Source organism: Ranitomeya variabilis, chromosome 4 (genome assembly GCF_051348905.1).
Source record: "Ranitomeya variabilis isolate aRanVar5 chromosome 4, aRanVar5.hap1, whole genome shotgun sequence".
Lineage (NCBI taxonomy): Eukaryota > Metazoa > Chordata > Amphibia > Anura > Dendrobatidae > Ranitomeya > Ranitomeya variabilis.
Window position 1 is genome coordinate 767,704,739 of NC_135235.1, and position 21,898 is coordinate 767,726,636.

Sequence of the window (21,898 nt, forward strand, 5' to 3'; positions counted from 1 at the left end):
TCCCCTCTTCCTCCTCCATCAAATTTCCCCCCCCCCCCCCCTTTTCTTGTCCGTTCTCCCTTTTGTATACAAATGGCATATATATATATCATTTGTGCGTACACCCCCGGTTTATAAAGGTCTTTTTTAGACTAATAATATGGACCAGATATGGATCACATTGACAATATGTGACGGTCTTATAATAGAGGTTGCGGGGAGGTACTGATCCGCAGAAAAATACTGGTATAAGGTAGAGTCATAGCCGTGCGCTGACAAGGAGGGGGTTAATAGGACGCACACATGCTGACATCATTGCATGCGTCCCACTGTTGAAACACATCCAAGTATCGGCGTACCGGAAGTTGTCGATCCAAGATGGCATGTGTACTTCTGGTGCTCTGTACAAGGGATGGTCGGGTATGCGTCATCTGTGTGGGCCGGCGTGCATTCCAGGAACATGGAACGCAACGAGGCGCACGCAATGTCGGAGGTATGACACGCCGAGGAGGAACTGGAGCTTCCGGTTTTCCGGCACGCTCAGTGTGAGGTGACCGGATGTTGACTATTTACACTGGGAGCTATGCGCGCCAGGAGTATGCCGCATGGCTAGGTATGAAAGCGCTCTGATTAGAGGAAGGGGGGGCGTGTATCTGGGTATTGCCCATTAGCTATATAAATAAGTAGTGGGTGCCATTGCTGGTTGACTCACCTTTGGGGGCAGACGGCCACACAGGAATCTCCCTGAGATCAGAAGGCACGCAGCCACTGCTGGTGCCCTCAAGAATATACACCTGAGCAAATACACATGGACTCATATGAACTCCCCTGATGAATCTCTGCAAGTGGAGAAGAAACGCGTTGGGAGGCGCTACTTTCTAACATACTTGGTGGGGGGCGTCCAGTATAGGGCTCATCTGGGCCTGTCCTTGTAAGGACAGGAGTCAATGCTGGGGCACGACAGGGGATTAGACAACGGTTCCCCATCCCTTTACACATTGCTCCATCACGTTTTATTGCTGGACCCTCCCGGAGACCCGTATTCATCTATGTGGCACTCCAATCTGCAATTGGTGAGATCCAACCAGTTTTTTATCTGCACAGTTTTCGTCGTGAGCACCTTTGTTTATTGGGTATTATTTGTTTGTTCAATTTTAACTATCATTAGTAAAAGTTATGTTTTATATATAGGGGCTATACTCGTCCAGCTGACTACTACTGTTCTCCCTAAGAGTTGTGCAAACAGCCTGGTTGGTCCAGGCTGGAGCTGTACTTATATCTCTGTAGTTTTGTGATGGCTGGCTTTTTGGCGGCAGGGCCTGACACTAATTTGTGGCTGACAGAAGCCAAGGACATTTTCTCCGAAAAAACATTTGCTCAAAAGAAATATACACCCACCTATAGTACGGTCTTTAAAGATCTCACCAGAACCTACAAAGAACAGATAGTTTCGTGGTGGGAGCTGCAAAGCCTTGAGAACTATATAGCTAATAATATTGTTCCTAGGGGGCTTCGGATCTCATTATTACCAGCCTTGCGGTGTAGAACACCACAACTTATGAGTCTGTGGGAAAAAGAGGCTACCTCCAGCTCCCTTAGACTCATGCAAATACTGGCGAGAGAGGAAAAAACTAATTTGGAAAGACTTAATCTTAAACTGCAAGAACAAATTGAGATCACCAAGAAATTCAGTGCAGAGAGCGACTTCTCCACAAACGAGAGCCAGTTACAGAACACAATTGAAAAATTTCAATATAACCTCAAGGAAAGGAAACATAAACAATACCTCAGAGATTTACAAGACTTTAAAGACAACAAAATATATCAGGTGGTGAGCGAACGACAGGAGAGGGGTGAGAGGGAAACAGACTTCTCATCTACAGACACTGACGTGTCTGATACTGAGGGCAGGGGCGGACCATCTAGGGGACGGCAACGAGGGAGAAATAGGGGTTATCAAAGAGGAGGAAGGTATCACTCGGCCACACCCAGGTCTGGTTTTTTAGACCGTCCCTACCAACTAAGGAGTCACAACACGTACAGCAGGGACTAGCACCACAAATCATTAATTTGTCGAGTAGGAGTTTTGACAGTGTAGAAATGTCAGTCCTATCAAAAGGTCTTTCGTTTATACCGACTACTGACTTTGCTTTGTTTGATGTGGTGAAGGATTTGCATCTGTTTGTTAGGAGATTGAGGTGGCATAAACTTTTCAAACAGAAGGACAGAAAATTGGCAGTGGATCTGGGGATTCCCCCCGACATGATACAGGATGTTCAGTTGCTGGCAGGTCTGGAATCTCTACCCCAGACATCTAGAGGATTGGGCCCGTTTACACAACTGAGAAATCCAAGTAAGAGGTTGGCACCGGTGGGGGCAGACGTGTCAGCCATTGATGTATTCCTTAATCTGACCATTAGGGATATCAAACAGCTGGCTGGTGGTGGAGCAAGACACAACCTGAGTAAAGCGCAAGTTACAGCACTCCACAATTTAGAGACAGACAATACTGTCATCTTTAAGCCCTCTGATAAAGGGGGCAATGTGGTAGTTATGGATGTGGAACAGTACAAGGGTATGTGTCTTGCTCTCTTGAATGATCGGACCACCTATGCTCGAGTAATGCAAAATCCAACAGCAAAGTGTATGAGAGACCTCGAAAACATCTTACTTAAGGCTAAAATTAATGACCTTATAAGTCAGGAGGAGTACCAGTTCCTCCTCCCTCAGCACCCGATTACGGCCACATTCTACGCTCTCCCAAAGGTTCACAAGGGCACGGTACCCCTAAAAGGGAGACCGATTGTGTCGGGGATAGGCAGTATTTGCCAGAACATCGGCACCTATATTGACCAGATCCTAAGACCTTTTGTGACATCCCTCCCTTCGTATATCAGGGATACTATGGACCTGTTACGTAGGTTGGAAGGGATCTCTATTGAACCTGGGTCATTTCTGGCAAGCATTGATGTGGAGTCATTGTACTCCTCGATCCCACATGATTGTGGGATGCGGGGGGTACGATACTTCCTTAGTACTAGGGGACAACAGTTTGCTTCTCACAATGAGTTCGTGCTCTCCCTTCTTGAATATGTTCTTAATAACAACTACTTCCTCTTTGACGGGGATGTCCTCCACCAGCTCAGGGGCACGGCTATGGGTAGCCCTTGTGCACCCAGTTATGCCAACCTGTTCCTGGGCTGGTGGGAGGACACTACCGTATTTACGGAGACAAATGAACGCTTTACCGTCTATATTGACCTGTGGGTCCGCTATATAGACGATGTATTTGTCGTATGGAGGGGCACCAGAGAAATTTTCCACAAATTCATTTCAACATTAAATCTGAACAATCTGGGCCTAAGGTTCACATGTGAACTGGAGGAGAGAAGTCTCCCGTTCCTTGATATCTTGATTTCCAAAAATGGTGGGGATGGCCTTGATACGACAATTTTTAGAAAACCGACTTCCACGAATTCGGTACTAAGGTGGGATAGTAACCATCCATACTCCCTCAAAAAAGGCATACCCAAGGGCCAATATCTTCGCCTTAGAAGGAACTGCTCTGATGAGACTGACTTCAGGATCAAGGCGAGAGACCTTAGATCCAGGTTTTTGGAGAGGGGGTACCCTGATCGGGTGCTGAGGGAGGCATATCAGCAGGCTAGAACTCGGGCTAGAAGCGATTTGTTGACACCACGGGGTAGGGAGAACAACGATTCCAAAAACATTAGAATGATTTGTGCATATGACAATGGGGCCCCACAAGTAAGAGCGGTCCTGAATAAATACTGGGGCATTCTTGCGATGGACGAGGACATTAAGGAGGTAGTGGGTACGGTGCCTCAGGTCACTTATAGAAAATGCAGAACATTAGGAGATCGACTGGTCCACAGTCACCTTACCACACCGGTTCAATCTACATGGCTGCCCAAAAGACCTTGGGGCTGCTACAGGTGTGGAGGTTGCGTCGCATGTGAATCAATACGGGTGGCCAAAGAATTTCATGATGCGCGTACACAAAAAACATATACTATCAAGCAATTTATTAATTGTAAGTCCAAAGGGGTGGTATATCGGGCGCTGTGTACGTGTGGTATCTCTTATATTGGCAAAACTACCCGGGAACTCAGGAGACGGGTAGGGGAACATCTGGGGGATATCCGTAATCAGAGGGATACCCCCATCGCCAGACACATAAATACTGAACATGGTGGAGATGTGAAAGCCGTTGCCTTTATGGGGATTGACAAGGTCTCTCTACCACCCAGGGGAGGTGACTTTGACAAGATCTTACTACAAAGGGAGGCGAGATGGATATTTCGGTTAGATACCTGCCACCCACATGGGCTCAACGAGCAGCTTAATTTTGGCTGCTTTTTGTAGGCCCTATAGTCATGTATATTTCTCCAGGTTATGGGGTACCCCTATTCACGAGTTCTATCGCCCCTATCCCCCTCCCTCTCTGAATACATTTGACTGTACAAATGTGTCCGTGTCTATCACGTTGGTACATATTGTGTTTGGACCTGTCCCTTAAGACAGCTGTAGGAAACAAAACATTCACATGATTTATTGGGCAGGATCACTATTATGTTCCTGGCCCTTTTTCCCCCTGATCGGAGAGAATCTGGCACTGTTGGGTCACAAATTGTATAATGATATCGTGATCTGTTTCCAGGGATCAGGGATATATATCTTTATTTTGGACAAACTTTATTAATCTTGTATGGTTACTTATTATTATTGGGCACCAATTTTCCTTTCCCCTCTTCCTCCTCCATCAAATTTCCCCCCCCCCCCTTTTCTTGTCCGTTCTCCCTTTTGTATACAAATGGCATATATATATATCATTTGTGCGTACACCCCCGGTTTATAAAGGTCTTTTTTAGACTAATAATATGGACCAGATATGGATCACATTGACAATATGTGACGGTCTTATAATAGAGGTTGCGGGGAGGTACTGATCCGCAGAAAAATACCGGTATAAGGTAGAGTCATAGCCGTGCGCTGACAAGGAGGGGGTTAATAGGACGCACACATGCTGACATCATTGCATGCGTCCCACTGTTGAAACGCATCCAAGTATCGGCGTACCGGAAGTTGTCGATCCAAGATGGCATGTGTACTTCCGGTGCTCTGTAAAAGGGATGGTCGGGTATGCGTCATCTGTGTGGGCCGGCGTGCGTTCCAGGAACATGGAACGCAACGAGGCGCACGCAATGTCGGAGGTATGACACGCCGAGGAGGAACTGGAGCTTCCGGTTTTCCGGCACGCTCAGTGTGAGGTGACCGGATGTTGACTATTTACACTGGGAGCTATGCGCGCCAGGAGTATGCCGCATGGCTAGGTATGAAAGCGCTCTGATTAGAGGAAGGGGGGGCGTGTATCTGGGTATTGCCCATTAGCTATATAAATAAGTAGTGGGTGCCATTGCTGGTTGACTCACCTTTGGGGGCAGACGGCCACACAGGAATCTCCCTGAGATCAGAAGGCACGCAGCCACTGCTGGTGCCCTCAAGAATATACACCTGAGCAAATACACATGGACTCATATGAACTCCCCTGATGAATCTCTGCAAGTGGAGAAGAAACGCGTTGGGAGGCGCTACTTTCTAACATACTTGGTGGGGGGCGTCCAGTATAGGGCTCATCTGGGCCTGTCCTTGTAAGGACAGGAGTCAATGCTGGGGCATGACAGGGGATTAGACAACGGTTCCCCATCCCTTTACACATTGCTCCATCACGTTTTATTGCTGGACCCTCCCGGAGACCCGTATTCATCTATGTGGCACTCCAATCTGCAATTGGTGAGATCCAACCAGTTTTTTATCTGCACAGTTTTCGTCGTGAGCACCTTTGTTTATTGGGTATTATTTGTTTGTTCAATTTTAACTATCATTAGTAAAAGTTATGTTTTATATATAGGGGCTATACTCTTCCAGCTGACTACTCCAGTGCTCTGCCTCCTCATAGGGACTGTGACTGCGCCATAGATTTGATTCCAGGTAGTAAATTTCCTAAGGGAAGATTATTTAATCTGTCTGTACCTGAGCATGCCGCAATGCGTTCGTATATCAAGGAGTCTCTGGAGAAGGGGCATATCCGTCCATCCTCTTCCCCTCTTGGTGCGGGATTCTTTTTTGTGGCCAAGAAGGACGGATCTTTGAGACCTTGTATTGACTATCGGCTTCTGAATAAAATCACTGTTAAATTTCAGTATCCTTTGCCTCTGTTGTCGGACTTGTTTGCCCGGATTAAGGGTGCCAAGTGGTTCACCAAGATAGATCTTCATGGTGCGTACAACCTTGTGTGCATTAAGCAAGGCGATGAATGGAAGACTGCATTTAATACGCCCGAAGGTCATTTTGAGTACTTGGTGATGCCTTTTGGGCTCTCTAATGCTCCCTCAGTGTTTCAGTCCTTTATGCATGATATTTTCCGGAAGTATCTGGATAAATTTATGATTGTTTATCTGGATGATATTCTGGTTTTCTCTGAAGATTGGGACTCACATGTGGAGCAGGTCAGGATGGTGTTTCAGGTTTTGCGTGAGAATGCTTTGTTTGTTAAAGGCTCAAAGTGTCTCTTTGGCGTACAGAAGGTTCCCTTTTTGGGGTTTATTTTTTCCCCTTCTGCTGTGGAGATGGACCCAGTCAAGGTCCGAGCTATTCATGAGTGGACTCAACCCACGTCAGTTAAGAGTCTTAATAATAATAATAATAATAATTTTATTTATATAGCGCCAACATATTCCGCAGCGCTTTACAACTTATAGAGGGGACTTATACAGACAATAGACATTACAGCATAACAGAAATCACAGTTCAAAACAGATACCAGTAGGAATGAGGGCCCTGCTCGCAAGCTTACAATCTATGAGGAAAAGGGGAGACACGAGAGGTGGATGGTAACAATTGCTTTAGTTATTTGGACCAGCCATAGTGTAAGGCTCGGGTGTTCATGTAAAGCTGCATGAACCAGTTAACTGCCTAAGTATGTAACAGTACAGACACAGAGGCTATTAACTGCATAAAGTGTATGAGAAGATGGAGGAACGTGATTATGTTGTTGTTTTTTTATTAATAGGCCACACAGGGATAATTAGGTTAATGCGTTGAGGCGGTAGGCCAATCTGAACAAATGAGTTTTTAGGGCACGCTTAAAACTGTGGGGATTGGGGATTAATTGTATTAACCTAGGTAGTGCATTCCAAAGAATCGGCGCCGCACGTGTAAAGTCTTGGAGACGGGAGTGGGAGGTTCTGATTATTGAGGATGCTAACCTGAGGTCATTAGCAGAGCGGAGGGCACGGGTAGGTTGGTAGACTGAGACCAGAGAGGAGATGTAGGGTGGTGCTGAGCCATGGAGTGCTTTGTGGATGAGGGTAGTAGTTTTGTACTGGATTCTGGATTGGATGGGTAGCCAGTGTAATGACTGGCACAAGGTAGAGGCATCGGTGTAACGGTTGGCGAGGAATATGATCCTGGCAGCAGCATTCAGGACAGATTGGAGCGGGGAGAGTCTGGTAAAAGGTAGGCCAATTAGTAGAGAGTTACAATAGTCCAGACGAGAATGAATAAGTGAGACAGTAAGAGTTTTTGCAGAGTCAAAAGTAAGAAAAGGGCGAATTCTGGAAATGTTTTTGAGATGCAGATAAGAAGAGCGAGCCAGTGATCGGATGTGGGGGGTGAATGAAAGCTCGGAATCAAGGATGACTCCAAGGCAGCGGGCATGTTGCTTTGGAGTAATGGTGGAACCGCACACAGAGATGGCAATGTCGGGCAAAGGTAGGTTTGTAGAGGGAGAGAACACGAGGAGTTCAGTTTTTGACAGGTTCAGTTTCAGATAGAGGGAGGACATGATGTTAGAGACAGCGGTAAGACAATCACTGGTGTTTTCTAAAAAGGTCGGCGTGATAACAGGAGAAGAGGTATATAATTGGGTGTCGTCAGCATAGAGATGGTACTGGAAACCAAATCTACTGATTGTTTGTCCAATAGGGGCAGTATACAAAGAGAAGAGGAGGGGGCCTAGGACTGATCCTTGAGGAACCCCAACAGTAAGGGGAAGGTGAGAGGAGGAGGAACCAGCAAAACAAACAGTGAAGGATCGGCCAGAGAGATAGGAGGAGAACCAAGAGAGAACGGTGTCCTTGAGGCCGATGGAGCGGAGCATAGTGAGGAGGAGCTGATGATCCACAGTGTCGAATGCTGCGGAGAGATCCAAGAGAATTAGCATGGAATAGTGACCATTAGATTTAGCTGTTAGTAGGTCATTAGAGACTTTAGTGAGGGCAGATTCAGTAGAATGTAAAGAGCGGAAACCAGATTGAAGAGGGTCGAGAAGAGAATTATCTGAGAGATAGCGGGTAAGACGGGAGTGGACCAGGCGTTCCAAGAGTTTAGAGATGAAGGGAAGATTAGAGACAGGTCTATAATTAGCGGCACAATTTTGATCGAGGGAGGGCTTTTTAAGTAGTGGATGTATGATGGCATGCTTAAATGAGGAGGGAAAAATACCGGAAGTGAGGGAAAGGTTGAATATTTTTGTTAGGTGAGAGGTGACAGCCGGGGAAAGGGACTGGAGGAGATGCGACGGAATGGGGTCACTGGTGCAAGTGGTCGGGCGAGAAGATGCAAGGAGCCTGCTTACTTCTTCTTCTGTAACTGGTTCAAAGTCAGAGAGCGAACTAGATGCAGTGGGGGAGGGAGGACAGTGCTTGGTATTCAGAGATTGGGAAATGATTTCCTGTCGAATGTGGTCAATTTTTTCTTTGAAGTAATTGGCCAGATCGTCAGCGCGGAGATCTGTGGTTGGGGCCTGCTCTCTTGGGTTGAGTAGGGACCGGAAAGTGTCAAAGAGACGTTTAGGGTTATTGGACAGCGAGGTGATGAGGGTGTTGAAATAGGTTTGTTTGGAGAGGTGAAGGGCAGAGTTGTATGTTTTTAACATGAACTTATAATGGATGAAATCTTCGGGCAGATTAGATTTTCTCCACAGACGTTCGGCGCACCTGGAGCACCGCTGCAGGAAACGTGTTTGCAGCGTGTGCCACGGTTGTCGCCGTCTGTGCCGAGTTGTTCTATGTATAGGAGGTGCAGCTTCTTCCAGGGCACTTTGCAGGGTTTCATTGTAATGCTTCAGAGCAGAATCAGGACAAGAGATGGAGGAGATTGGGGCCAATGAAGACTGCAAGTTCTTCATAAGTTTCTGGGTGTTAATGGCCTGTATGTTTCTATAAGTGTGGAAAGTGGGGGTGACCTGAGCGGGATGGCAGTTCTTGATAGAGAATGAAAGAAGGTTGTGGTCAGAGAGCGGGAGAGGGGAGTTTGTGAAATCATCCAGTGAGCAAAGCCGGGAGAAGACCAAATCAAGGGAGTTTCCATCATCATGTGTTGGAGAGTTAGTATGCTGCGAGAGGCCGAAAGAGGAGGTTAGAGATAAAAGGTGAGAAGCAGATGGGGAGAGGGGAGAAGCAATTGGGATATTGAAATCACCCATGATGAGGGTGGGGGTGTCATAAGAGAGAAAGTGTGGAAGCCAGGTGGCAAAATGATCCAGGAACTGGTGAGAGGGGCCGGGAGGACGATACACCACCGCCACTCGCATGGAGAAGGGGACGTAGAGTCTGACAGCATGGACCTCAAAGGAAGAGAATACAAGTGAGGGTACTTGGGGGATAACTTGGAAGTTACATTTGGGTGAAAGGAGCAGACCAACGCCTCCACCTGCTCTGTTGTCTGATCTTGGGGTATGAGAAAAGTGTAGTCCACCAAATGAGAGAGCAGCAGCAGCGGTGGTGTCTGACTGCTGGATCCAGGTTTCAGTAAGAGCCAGGAGATTAAGAGAGTTAGAAAGGAAGAAGTCATGAATGAAGGAGAGTTTATTACACACAGAGCGAGAATTCCAAAGGGCACAATTCAAAGAGACAGAAGGCATGCAGGGAATATTAATAAGGTTAGAGGGGTTTCTTGGTGTAGCAGTTGGGAGGTTTGACTGGCTATAACATGGGGGGCCGGGGTTCGGAGAGATGTCTCCAGCAACTAGGAGAAGGAGGATAGAAAGAGTGATCAGATGGTTAAGTGATTTGTGAGAGCGTCTCTTGTGTTGGATGGTGGGACTGAATGGATCTGTACTGTTAAGCAATGTGAACAGAGCATGAGTGCTATACATAGGAGAGGCAAGGACAGAGGGGCCAATATGGATGGAGTGTAAAGAGTTTATGCAAGGGCGGTGATTGTGTGTGAAAGCAGCAGCCATGATATAGATTATACAAATACATATGGTGAGTATTTGCTGTGTGCCAACTGAATAGGGAATAGATTTAGATTGTCTTACCTGTCTCCTGCCCTGTCTAACTGCCATGTTATAACTGCTGAATACTTAGAAAAAAAAGTACTTTGAAAAAAATGTACACGAATAATAGTGCACGAATGCCCCCTGCATGAATGCTTCCCCAAGCTATATCTACATTTATAGGTGGCCAGCTCTTAGATCTCACTTTTTTTTTTTTTTTTTTTTGGTCTTCCCCCCTCTCGTTACCAATCAATCTAACTCAATTGAGACAGCAGGGCACAATAAATGTAGTGATCAGATAAACAAATGTCCAGGTCTACATGGATCATAAACCCCTTTGAAAAACAGTTATGCGAACTCTTGGCATAAGGACAAGCAGAATAGAATTAAATATCTAGAAACAAAAACAATTGCATAACAAGCTGGCTAACAAATATAGATATAAGCAGGAATCAATGCCGAAGGTAGAAGGACTCTGATACCATTCAAGCTTGCTTGCTGTCAGGGAATGGAGCAATAGACATGCAGGATATTTCAGTTCAAAGAATGAATGATATATTACCATTCAAGCTTGCTTGCTGTCAGGGAATGGAGCAATAGACATGCAGGATATTTCAGTTCAAAGAATGAATGATATATTACCATTCAAGCTTGCTTGCTGTCAGGGAATGGAGCAATAGACATGCAGGATATTTCAGTTCAAAGAATGAATGATATATTACCATTCAAGCTTGCTTGCTGTCAGGGAATGGAGCAATAGACATGCAGGATATTTCAGTTCAAAGAATGAATGATATATTACCATTCAAGCTTGCTTGCTGTCAGGGAATGGAGCAATAGACATGCAGGATATTTCAGTTCAAAGAATGAATGATATATTACCATTCAAGCTTGCTTGCTGTCAGGGAATGGAGCAATAGACATGCAGGATATTTCAGTTCAAAGAATGAATGATATATTACCATTCAAGCTTGCTTGCTGTCAGGGAATGGAGCAATAGACATGCAGGATATTTCAGTTCAAAGAATGAATGATATATTACCATTCAAGCTTGCTTGCTGTCAGGGAATGGAGCAATAGACATGCAGGATATTTCAGTTCAAAGAATGAATGATATATTACCTGTATGAAGAGAGAAGAGATGCTTGTTATATTCTGCCATGTTATAACTGCTGAATACTTAGAAAAAAAAGTACTTTGAAAAAAAAAATGTACACGAATAATAGTGCACGAATGCCCCCTGCATGAGTCTTCAGAAGTTCTTGGGTTTTGCTAACTTCTACCGTCGTTTTATCGCTAATTTTTCTAGCGTTGTTAAACCTTTGACGGATATGACCAAGAAAGGTTCTGATGTTGCTAACTGGGCTCCTGCAGCCATGGAGGCGTTCCAAGAGTTGAAGCGCCGGTTTACTTCGGCGCCTGTTTTGTGCCAGCCTGATGTCTCACTTCCCTTTCAGGTCGAAGTGGATGCTTCTGAGATTGGGGCAGGGGCCGTTTTGTCACAGAGAGGCCCTGGTTGCTCGGTAATGAGACCATGTGCTTTCTTCTCTAGGAAGTTTTCGCCTGCTGAGCGGAATTATGATGTTGGCAATCGGGAGTTGCTGGCCATGAAGTGGGCATTTGAGGAGTGGCGTCATTGGCTCGAGGGTGCTAAGCATCGTGTGGTGGTCTTGACTGATCACAAAAATTTGATGTATCTCGAGTCTGCTAAACGCCTGAATCCTAGACAGGCCCGCTGGTCATTGTTTTTCTCCCGTTTTGACTTTGTGGTCTCGTATTTACCAGGTTCAAAGAATGTGAAGGCTGATGCTCTTTCAAGGAGCTTTGTGCCTGACTCTCCTGGAGTCGCAGAACCAGTTGGTATTCTTAAAGAGGGAGTTATCTTGTCAGCCATTTCTCCTGATTTGCGACGCGTGTTGCAGAGATTTCAGGCTGGTAGACCTGACTCTTGTCCACCTGACAGACTGTTTGTTCCTGATAAATGGACCAGCAGAGTCATTTCCGAGGTTCATTCCTCGGTGTTGGCAGGTCATCCGGGAATTTTTGGCACCAGAGATCTGGTGGCTAGGTCCTTTTGGTGGCCTTCCTTGTCACGGGATGTGCGGTCATTTGTGCAGTCCTGTGGGACTTGTGCTCGAGCTAAGCCTTGCTGTTCTCGTGCCAGCGGGTTGCTCTTGCCCTTGCCTGTCCCGAAGAGGCCTTGGACACACATTTCCATGGATTTCATTTCTGATCTCCCGGTGTCTCAGGGTATGTCTGTCATCTGGGTGGTATGTGATCGCTTTTCGAAAATGGTCCATTTGGTGCCTTTGCCTAAGCTGCCTTCCTCTTCCGATCTGGTTCCTGTGTTCCTTCAGAATGTGGTTCGTTGACACGGCATTCCTGAGAATATTGTGTCTGACAGAGGATCCCAGTTTGTTTCCAGGTTCTGGCGATCCTTTTGTGCTTAGATGGGCATTGATTTGTCGTTCTCGTCTGCCTTTCATCCTCAGACTAATGGACAAACGGAGCGAACTAATCAGACTCTGGAGGCTTATTTGAGGTGTTTTGTTTCGGCAGATCAGGATGATGGGGTGACCTTCTTGCCGTTGGCTGAGTTTGCCCTTAATAATCGGGCTAGTTCCGCTACTTTGGTTTCGCCATTTTTCTGCAACTCTGGTTTCCATCCTCATTTTTCCTCGGGACATGTGGAGCCTTCTGACTGTCCTGGGGTAGATTCTGTGGTGGATAGGTTGCAGCAGATCTGGAATCATGTGGTGGACAACTTAAAATTGTCACAGGAGAAGGCTCAGCGTTTTGCCAACTGCCGCCGCGGTGTGGGTCCCCGACTTCGTGTTGGGGATTTGGTGTGGCTGTCTTCTCGATTTGTTCCTATGAAGGTCTCCTCTCCTAAATTTAAGCCTCGCTTCATCGGTCCTTACAAGATATTGGAAATCCTTAATCCAGTGTCCTTTCGCTTGGATCTTCCGGTTTCGTTTGCCATTCACAACGTGTTCCATAGGTCTTTGTTGCGACGCTACGTTGTGGTTCCTTCTGCTGAGCCTCCTGCTCCGGTGTTGGTTGAGGGCGAGTTGGAGTACGTGGTGGAGAAGATTTTGGATTCTCGTCTCTCCAGACGGAGGCTTCAGTATTTGGTCAAGTGGAAGGGCTATGGTCAGGAGGATAATTCCTGGGCAGTTGCCTCTGATGTGCATGCGTCCAATTTAGTTCGTGCCTTTCACGCTGCTCATCCTGATCGCCCTGGTGGTCTTGGTGAGGGTTTGGTGACCCCTCCTTAAGGGGGGGGTACTGTTGTGAATTAGACTTTTTGGCTCCCTCTTATGGTTACTAGTGATATGACTCTGGGATTTTCTTCCCTCAGTTTACACCCACCTGGGTCATTAGTTCAGGGGTGTTGCTATATAAACCTCCTAGATCCTTAGTCCAGTGCCTGGCATCGTTGTAATCAGACACCTTCTGTTTGCTCCTATCTGCTGGTCCTGGTTTGTGCAAAATTAAGCTAAGTCCTGCTTCTTTGTTTTTTGGGTTATTTGCTTGCTCTCATTTTTTGTCCAGCTTGTACTAAATGTGATTCCTGACCTTGCTGGAAGCTCTAGGGGGCTGGTGTTCTCCCCCCGGGCCGTTAGACGGTTCGGGGGTTCTTGAATTTCCAGTGTGGATATTTTTGATAGGGTTTTTGCTGACCATATAAGTTATCTTTCTATATTCTGCTAGTAGCTAGTGGGCCTCTCTTTGCTAAATACCTAGCTCATTCTTATGTTTGTCTTTTCCTCTTACCTCACCGTTATTATTTGTTGGGGGCTTGTATCCAACTTTTGGGGTCTTTCATCTGGAGGCAAGAAAGGTTTTTCTTTTCTCTTCTAGGGTTAGTTAGTTCTCCGGCTGGCGCGAGACATCTAGAATCAACGTGGGCACGTTCCCCGGCTGCTGTTATTTGTGGTGTTAGGATTAGATATATGGTCAGCCCAGTTACCACTGCCCTATGAGCTGGTTTTTTGTGTTTGCAGACTTAGTAATTATTTCTGAGACCCTCTGCCATTGGGGTCATAACAGAGGGCGTAACTCCAGGAACAAAGGCAACAGACAGTATCCGTCCGGTTCTGAATCCCTACCTACACGGATGCAGACCCGTTCACAGGTATCGAGCGATCAGCTTGTGTATAACATTTCATCTTCTGTTCTTTCCTCTATGGAATTGTATGTTCTGCAGAAAGGTCTGTCATTTTGCCCCTCTCCTCCATTCAATGATTTTGCCCTGGATCAAGAACTGAATAGATTCTTCAGATCTCTTCGTCTCAAGGTTCACTTTTCTAATACTATTCCACCATCACCATTATCATCTAATGTGGTTAATGATAATATTACTGATAATACTGTTGAGAATACTACCCTTTCCCTTAAGAAACTGAATTTGATTCAACGTAGCACCTTCTCGCCTCCCAGATCTTATCACCCTGTAGAGACATTTATTTCTTTGGTCAAAAAAGATGTCTGTCTTAAATTAACTGAGATACAACAGGGTCATCTTCATATTAGGAGTAATATATCTAGAGCTGAGAAAGGTGCTATTGATAGCTTACGGTCTAATAGACAATTGGTAGTCAAACCTGCCGATAAAGGCGGGGCGATAGTGGTTATGGATAGGCAATACTATATCGATGAGATTCGTTCTCAATTAAGTGACTCTGATACCTATCTGCGGATCACTCGTGATCCCACGTCCGATATTTCCAAGGAAATCCGTGGGCTATCTAATCGATTTTGTTCGTTAGGAGTTATTGATGATAAATTGGGCGAATTCCTGATTAATCCATACCCTATCTGCCCCGTCCTTTACACGTTGCCCAAGATTCATAAAAATCTCACACGTCCTCCGGGAAGACCTATAGTGGCCTCCACAGGCTCTCTGCTTTCTCCTCTGGCTATGGTACTGGAAAACATTTTGTCTCCTTTACTAGGTTTTATTCCTTCTTTTCTGCGTGACACTTCACATTTTTTATCTGCCATTCGCGACCTTGAGACAGTACCTATCGACTGTTATCTAGTAACACTAGATGTGAATAGTTTGTACACAAACATTGATAACATGAGTGGTATCCAGGCTGTGGAGACCTTTTTGAGTGTAAACACTGAGTTCCATTCAGACTTGAAGGAATTCTGTAGGTCGCTACTCACACTGATTTTGACAAAAAATTTCTTTCTATTTGAGGATGAATATTTTATTCAACTTAATGGTACTGCAATGGGGAGTAACGTGGCGCCCCCCTATGCCAATATTTTTATGGCTGATTTTGAATCCAAATTCGTCTATACACATGTACTCTTCCAACAGTTTTGTCCACTGTGGAAGAGATACATCGACGATATTTTTTTGGTATGGAGTGGGGACTTAGATTCACTTATGTCCTTCTATCGGTTTATCAATACATCTGTGGACAAATTAACTTTCTCCATACAATATGACCAGAAATCTATCTCTTTTTTAGACACCTTGGTGACCATCAATGAGGATAGATCTTTATCTACCGATCTGTTTGTTAAATCCACGGATAAGAATAGCCTACTTTTTTTCACCAGTTGTCACCCTCGCCATATTAAGCGGTCTCTTCCAAGATCACAATATAGTAGGATTAATAGGATTGTGTCTGATCCCTCCCTACGGACTATAAGATTGAATGAGATGGCATCCAAATTTCGCAATCGAGGTTATCCTGACTCACTTTTAGACTTTCCTGTTGATGGTCCTGTGTCCACTAGAGCACAACCAAGGGTTAGTAGGATGGCTTTTGTTAATACCTACCATCCTTTTATGCCTATTATTCATAGCCTGATACATAAACATTGGCCCCTTTTGGGTCTATCTTATCCCAACATTCCCGAATTTCAAATAGCCCCACTCATTTGTCATAAAAAAACCCCTAATCTTCGTAATCTCCTGGTTTCAGCGGATATTGGCAGTTCTAAGATGGTATCTAGACAAACATTTTTGGCTACAGCCCGCAAAGGAACATTTCCATGTTTACATTGTGTCCAATGTTCTAACATTACGAGGGGTGATACGTTTACCCACCCCAGATCAGGAAAGCGATTTTTGATTCCCGGTTATTTTAGTTGTGACTCCACATTTGTTATTTATCTCATTAAGTGTCCATGCGGTCTCGGATATGTTGGTGAAACCACCCAACATATCCGGGACCGCATAGCACAACATAAGTCCACGATCCGGTGTAAAAGACTTCTTCTACCGATACCAGCTCATTTTATCTCACATAATCACAACGTCGCACAGTTGCGATACCAAATTATTGAAAGCATTCCTACAGCCAGAAGAGGTGGCAATAGGATTCTTAAGTTAAAACAGAGAGAGTCCTATTGGATCCATGTGTTCCAAACCTTGGAACCACATGGTCTCAATCGGGAATATGAGATTTTCTATTGACAGCATTTCATATCTTAGGATTTTAACACAAGATCCCTTAGTATATACTGCTATATCACTATTTTCTATTATTTTTCTTTCGACAGGCCTCAATAAAATGTGGTTTATTCTATGTCCTGTTACAGTTAATTTTTCAGTGACTCTGTGTTAAAAAATATGTATGTGTATATATATATATATATATATATATATATATATGTACCGTATATACTCGAGTATAAGCCGACCCGAGTATTAGCCGACCCCCCTAATTTAGCCACAAAAAACTGGGAAAACTTATTGACTCGAGTATAAGCCTAGGGTGGAAAATGCAGCAGGTACCGGTGAATTTCAAAATTAGAAATAGATACTCCATACCATTCATTATGGCCCCATAGATGCTCCACATAAAGCTGTGCCATATATAATGCTCTGCACCGTTCATTATGGCCCCATAGATACTCCACATAAAGCTGTGCCATATATACAATGCTCTGCACCGTTGCCCCATAGATACTCCACATAAAGCTGTGCCATATATACAATGCTCTGCACCATTGCCCCATAGCTGTGCCATATATATAATGCTCTGCACCATTGCCCCATAGCTGTGCCATATAGTGCTCTGCACCGTTGCCCAATAGCTCTGCCATATAGTGCTCTGCACCGTTGCCCCATAGCTGTGCCATATATATAGTGCTCTGCACCGTTGCCCCATAGCTGTGCCATATATAGTGCTCTGCACCGTTGCCCCATAGCTGTGCCATATATATAGTGCTCTGCACCATTGCCCCATAGCTGTGCCATATAGTGCTCTGCACCGTTGCCCCATAGCTGTGCCATATAGTGCTCTGCACCGTTGCCCCATAGCTGTGCCATATAATGCTCTGCACCGTTGCCCCATAGCTGTGCCATATAGTGCTCTGCACTGTTGCCCCATAGCTCTGCCATATAGTGCTCTGCACCATTGCCCCATAGCTGTGACATATAGTGCTCTGCACCGTTGTCCCATAGCTGTGCCATATAGTGCTCTGCACCGTTGCCCCATAGCTGTGCCATATATATAGTGCTCTGCACCGTTGTCCCATAGCTGTGCCATATAGTGCTCTGCACCATTGCCCCATAGCTGTGCCATATAGTGCTCTGCACCGTTGCCCCATAGCTGTGCCATATAGTGCTCTGCACCGTTGCCCCATAGCTGTGCCATATAGTGCTCTGCACTATTGCCCCATAGATGCTCCACATAAATATGTGCTGCTGCTGCTGCAATAAAAAAAAAAACACATACTCACCTCTCTTGCTTGCAGCTCCTCGGCGCCATCTTCCCGGCGTCTCTCTGCACTGACTGATCAGGCAGAGGGCGGCGCGCACACTATATGCGTCATCGCGCCCTCTGCCTGCAGTCAGTGCAGAGAGACGCCGGGAAGATGGCGCGACGCCCGGCGTGTGGAACGAGGACAGGTGAATATGCGATACTTACCTGCTCCCGGCGTCCCGCTCCTTCCCCCTGCCTGTCTTCGGTGCCGCAGCCTCTTTCTCTGTCAGCGGTCACCGGCACCGCTTCATTAGAGAAATGAATAGGCGGCTCCTCCCCTATGGGAGGTGGAGCAGCCTATTCATTTCTCTAATGAGCGGTCCCACGTGACCGCTCAGGGGAAGAGGCTGCGGCACCCGGAGACAGTGGGACGGGCAGGGGGAGCGCCAGGAGCCCCAGAAGCAGGTAAGTATATGACAGTGCTCACCCGCCGACCCCACCACCGATCATGACTCGAGTATAAGCCGAGGGGGCACTTTCAGCCCAAAAATTTGGGCTGAAAATCTCGGCTTATACTCGAGTATATACGGTATGTACACTCACTGGCCACTTTATTAGGTACACCATGCTAGTAACGGGTTGGACCCCTTTTGCCTTCAGAACTGCCTCAATTCTTCGTGGCATAGATTCAACAAGGTGCTGGAAGCATTCCTCAGAGATTTTGGTCCATATTGACATGATGGCATCACACAGTTGCCGCAGATTTGTCGGCTGCACATCCCTGATGCGAATCTCCCGTTCCACCACATCCCAAAGATTTCATGTTGTTTACGCCAAATTCTGACCCTACCATCCGAATGTCGCAGCAGAAATCGAGACTCATCAGACCAAGCAACGTTTTTCCAATCTTCTACTGTCCAATTTCGATGAGCTTGTGCAAATTGTAGCCTCAGTTTCCTGTTCTTAGCTGAAAGGAGTGGTACCCGGTGTGGTCTTCTGCTGCTGTAGCCCATCTGCCTCAAAGTTCGACGCACTGTGCGTTCAGAGATGCTCTTAGGCCTACCTTGGTTGTAACGGGTGGCGATTTGAGTCACTGTTGCCTTTCTATCAGTTCGAACCAGTCTGCCCATTCTCCTATGACCTCTGGCATCAACAAGGCATTTCCGCCCACAGAACTGCCGCTCACTGGATTTTTTTTCTTTTTCGGACCATTCTCTGTAAACCCTAGAGATGGTTGTGCGTGAAAATCCCAGTAGATCAGCAGTTTCTGAAATACTCAGACCAGCCCTTCTGGCACCAACAACCATGCCACGTTCAAAGGCACTCAAATCACCTTTCTTCCCCATACTGATGCTCGGTTTGAACTGCAGGAGATTGTCTTGACCATGTCTACATGCCTAAATGCACTGAGTTGCCGCCATGTGATTGGCTGATTAGAAATTAAGTGTTAACAAGAAGTTGGACAGGTGTACCTAATAAAGTGGCCAGTCAGTGTATATATATGATTGTGCGATGATCACGATGAAGTGTCTTGGCAATGTTGATTGTCGTCATGCTTTGACCTAAATACTCCACAATTTGTTGCTTCTCAGCAGCCGACACATCCTTTTTCTTTCCCATTTTGGCAAAAAATGTAGGCTGCTTAATAATGTGGAACAGCCTTCTTAAGTAGTCTTGCCTTTATTTGGACACACCGGCCAAACTAATGTGCACAGGTCTCTGCAATTGCTTTCAGTGATATAAAGAGCCCTGACACACATCACCATCAATGAGTTTAAATGACAAACAAAAAAGTTCTAACCTTATCACTCCTAAACTCTTTGTGCATAATAATTTGGAACACAGTGTATATGGGATTTATTAGTAGATGTAAAGAAGGAAACTAAATACTATAAAATAATAAATTTCCCCATATGTTTCCCTTATTATCTCCAGTAATTGTATTATTACACAGGATTCTTAGGGTATGTTTCCACGTTCAGGAAACGCTGCGTTTTTGACGCTGCGTTTTTCTGCAGCGTCAAAAACGCAGCGTCCAGATGTTACAGCATAGTGGAGGGGATTTCATGAAATCCAGACTCCACTATGCGTTTAAAAACGCATGCGTTTTTGCCGCGAAAACGCATGCGTGGTGCGTTTTTTCTAAACGCAGCATGTTGCTACTATGAGCAAAACACGCAGGTACACCGCAGGTGACCTGCCAGTGACCTCAGGTGCAGTTTTGGTCAGGATTTTACCTGCATAAAATCCTGACCAAAGCCTGAAGCAATCCTGAACGTGGAAACATACCCTTATGATGTTACATCGGCTCATCTTCTCATTCAGGTCTCTACAATATCGGATCCTCTCAGTGAAGATCTTCTACAAAAGAGAATTTTCCTGATTTACCCATCAAAGATGGATATGGACAGAGACAAGATGGCGGAGAGGATATTACACCTCACCCTAGAGATCCTCTTCCAGCTTACTGGAGAGGTGAGAGATTCTGATGACGTCACATTACATCATTCTTATCTATGGGAATAACAGATGGACAGAACTGGAGAGGTGAGGACTCTGGAAATGTCTGTAGTGAGATTTATTAATGTGTCTCTCCATTACTAGGATTACACAGTGGTGAAGAAGACCTCTAGTGATCGCTGTCAGGACCCTGTGTCTGAGGGATGGGGAAGACCCCTGAGCCCAATCACGGGGCCTCCACCTCACCTCCTGATCCATGAAGACATCAATGACCAGAAGATCCTAAAACTCATCTACAAGATGATTGAGCTGCTGACTGGAGAGGTGACACTGCTGGGAATGCTGGGACATTATACAGTAACACTATGAAGGGATCGGGGGGGATGACGGTATCATTGTATGTGTCAGGTTCCTATACGGTGTCAGGATGTCGCTGTCTATTTCTCCATGGAGGAGTGGGAGTATTTAGAAGGACACAGAGATCTGTACAAGAACGTCATAATGGAGGTTCCCCAGCCCCTCACATCACCAGGTAATAGACAGGACTAAATACACACGGCCTATAATTATCTGTATGTAAAGAATGAATTCACTCCCTGTATGTGTTTCCTCCAGATCTATCCAGTAAGAGGACAACACCAGAGAGATGTCCCCATCCTCTTCTTCCACAGGACTGCAAGCAATAAGATCCCAATGCTCCTCAGGATCATCAGGTAGATGGAGAGGTGTCAGGAGATCTCCCCTGTGATGTGTAGATGCCGGTGAAGGTCTTGTGCTCAGTCTTGTTTTATCCACCAGTATCATGTTTTATACTTGTGTAATGAGAACGGTGGAGATGGCAGGATTAGAGCTGATCATAGATGTGACTTCTCCATCTGTCGGTGACTTTTACAATATTTGTTTCAGGGTGAAGATCTGACCCATATTAATACCACAGAGACATATGTAAGGGGTGATGAGTGGTGTAAAGAGGAGATTCCTACATATGACTACCCAGGTGACTAGTAACCACTAAATGCAGAGAAGTCACAGATTCTTCTCAGTCCCCAGCTGTGGCTGCTTTATCAGTGGTGTAGTCCGGCCGTATTACCATGATCACCATTTTGCCTCTAGACCACAACATTCTCCTCCACCCAAAACTGTTCAAATGACTTTGGTCATTGAAAGCCCTTTTCTATAGAACTTACAACCTGGTAGATCCACCTACCCCCTGGGTTTAGGAGATGCTGTTACCTGCCCAGATCTGTGAACTACAAAGCCAAATGACAGCGTAGGTAGAATGTGCTGACAAGATAGAAAATCACTTGAAGAAAAATATTATGATGGTCGTGTAAGAGAAAGTGGAGGGTAATGATGCTGTTGGCTTCCTAGAACCCTGAGATCTTATTGGATGAATCTCCCTTCTGTGCTGCTGAATGTGATCATATGGTCCCTACAAGACCAGGTCCCGTCTTTCTGGCCAAACTTCACTTTTATGATCGAC

The 21,898-nt window shown here is 45.6% G+C and overlaps 1 protein-coding gene across 1 annotated transcript; it reads left to right on the forward strand.

Annotated features, from left to right (window-relative positions):
• Positions 1-20,328: 20,328 nt before the first annotated feature.
• On the forward strand, positions 20,329-21,129 carry LOC143766922 (gastrula zinc finger protein XlCGF66.1-like). The gene is made up of 4 exons (XM_077254919.1): positions 20,329-20,430; positions 20,560-20,739; positions 20,824-20,947; positions 21,031-21,129. The coding sequence occupies exons 1-4, from the start codon at positions 20,353-20,355 to the stop codon at positions 21,099-21,101; spliced, it is 453 nt and encodes a 150-aa protein (XP_077111034.1). The 5' UTR covers positions 20,329-20,352; the 3' UTR covers positions 21,102-21,129.
• The last annotated feature ends 769 nt before the right edge of the window (positions 21,130-21,898 follow it).

What these genes read in the sequence shown, in the direction of transcription:
- LOC143766922 (XM_077254919.1), top strand. Translation starts at nt 20,353, where the DNA reads ATGGATATGGACAGAGACAAGATGGCGGAGAGGATATTACACCTCACC. An exon ending in TCTTCCAGCTTACTGGAGAG is followed by an intron (nt 20,431 to 20,559) that starts GTGAGAGATTCT and finishes CTCCATTACTAG; the next exon opens with GATTACACAGTGGTGAAGAA. An exon ending in TTGAGCTGCTGACTGGAGAG is followed by an intron (nt 20,740 to 20,823) that starts GTGACACTGCTG and finishes TGTATGTGTCAG; the next exon opens with GTTCCTATACGGTGTCAGGA.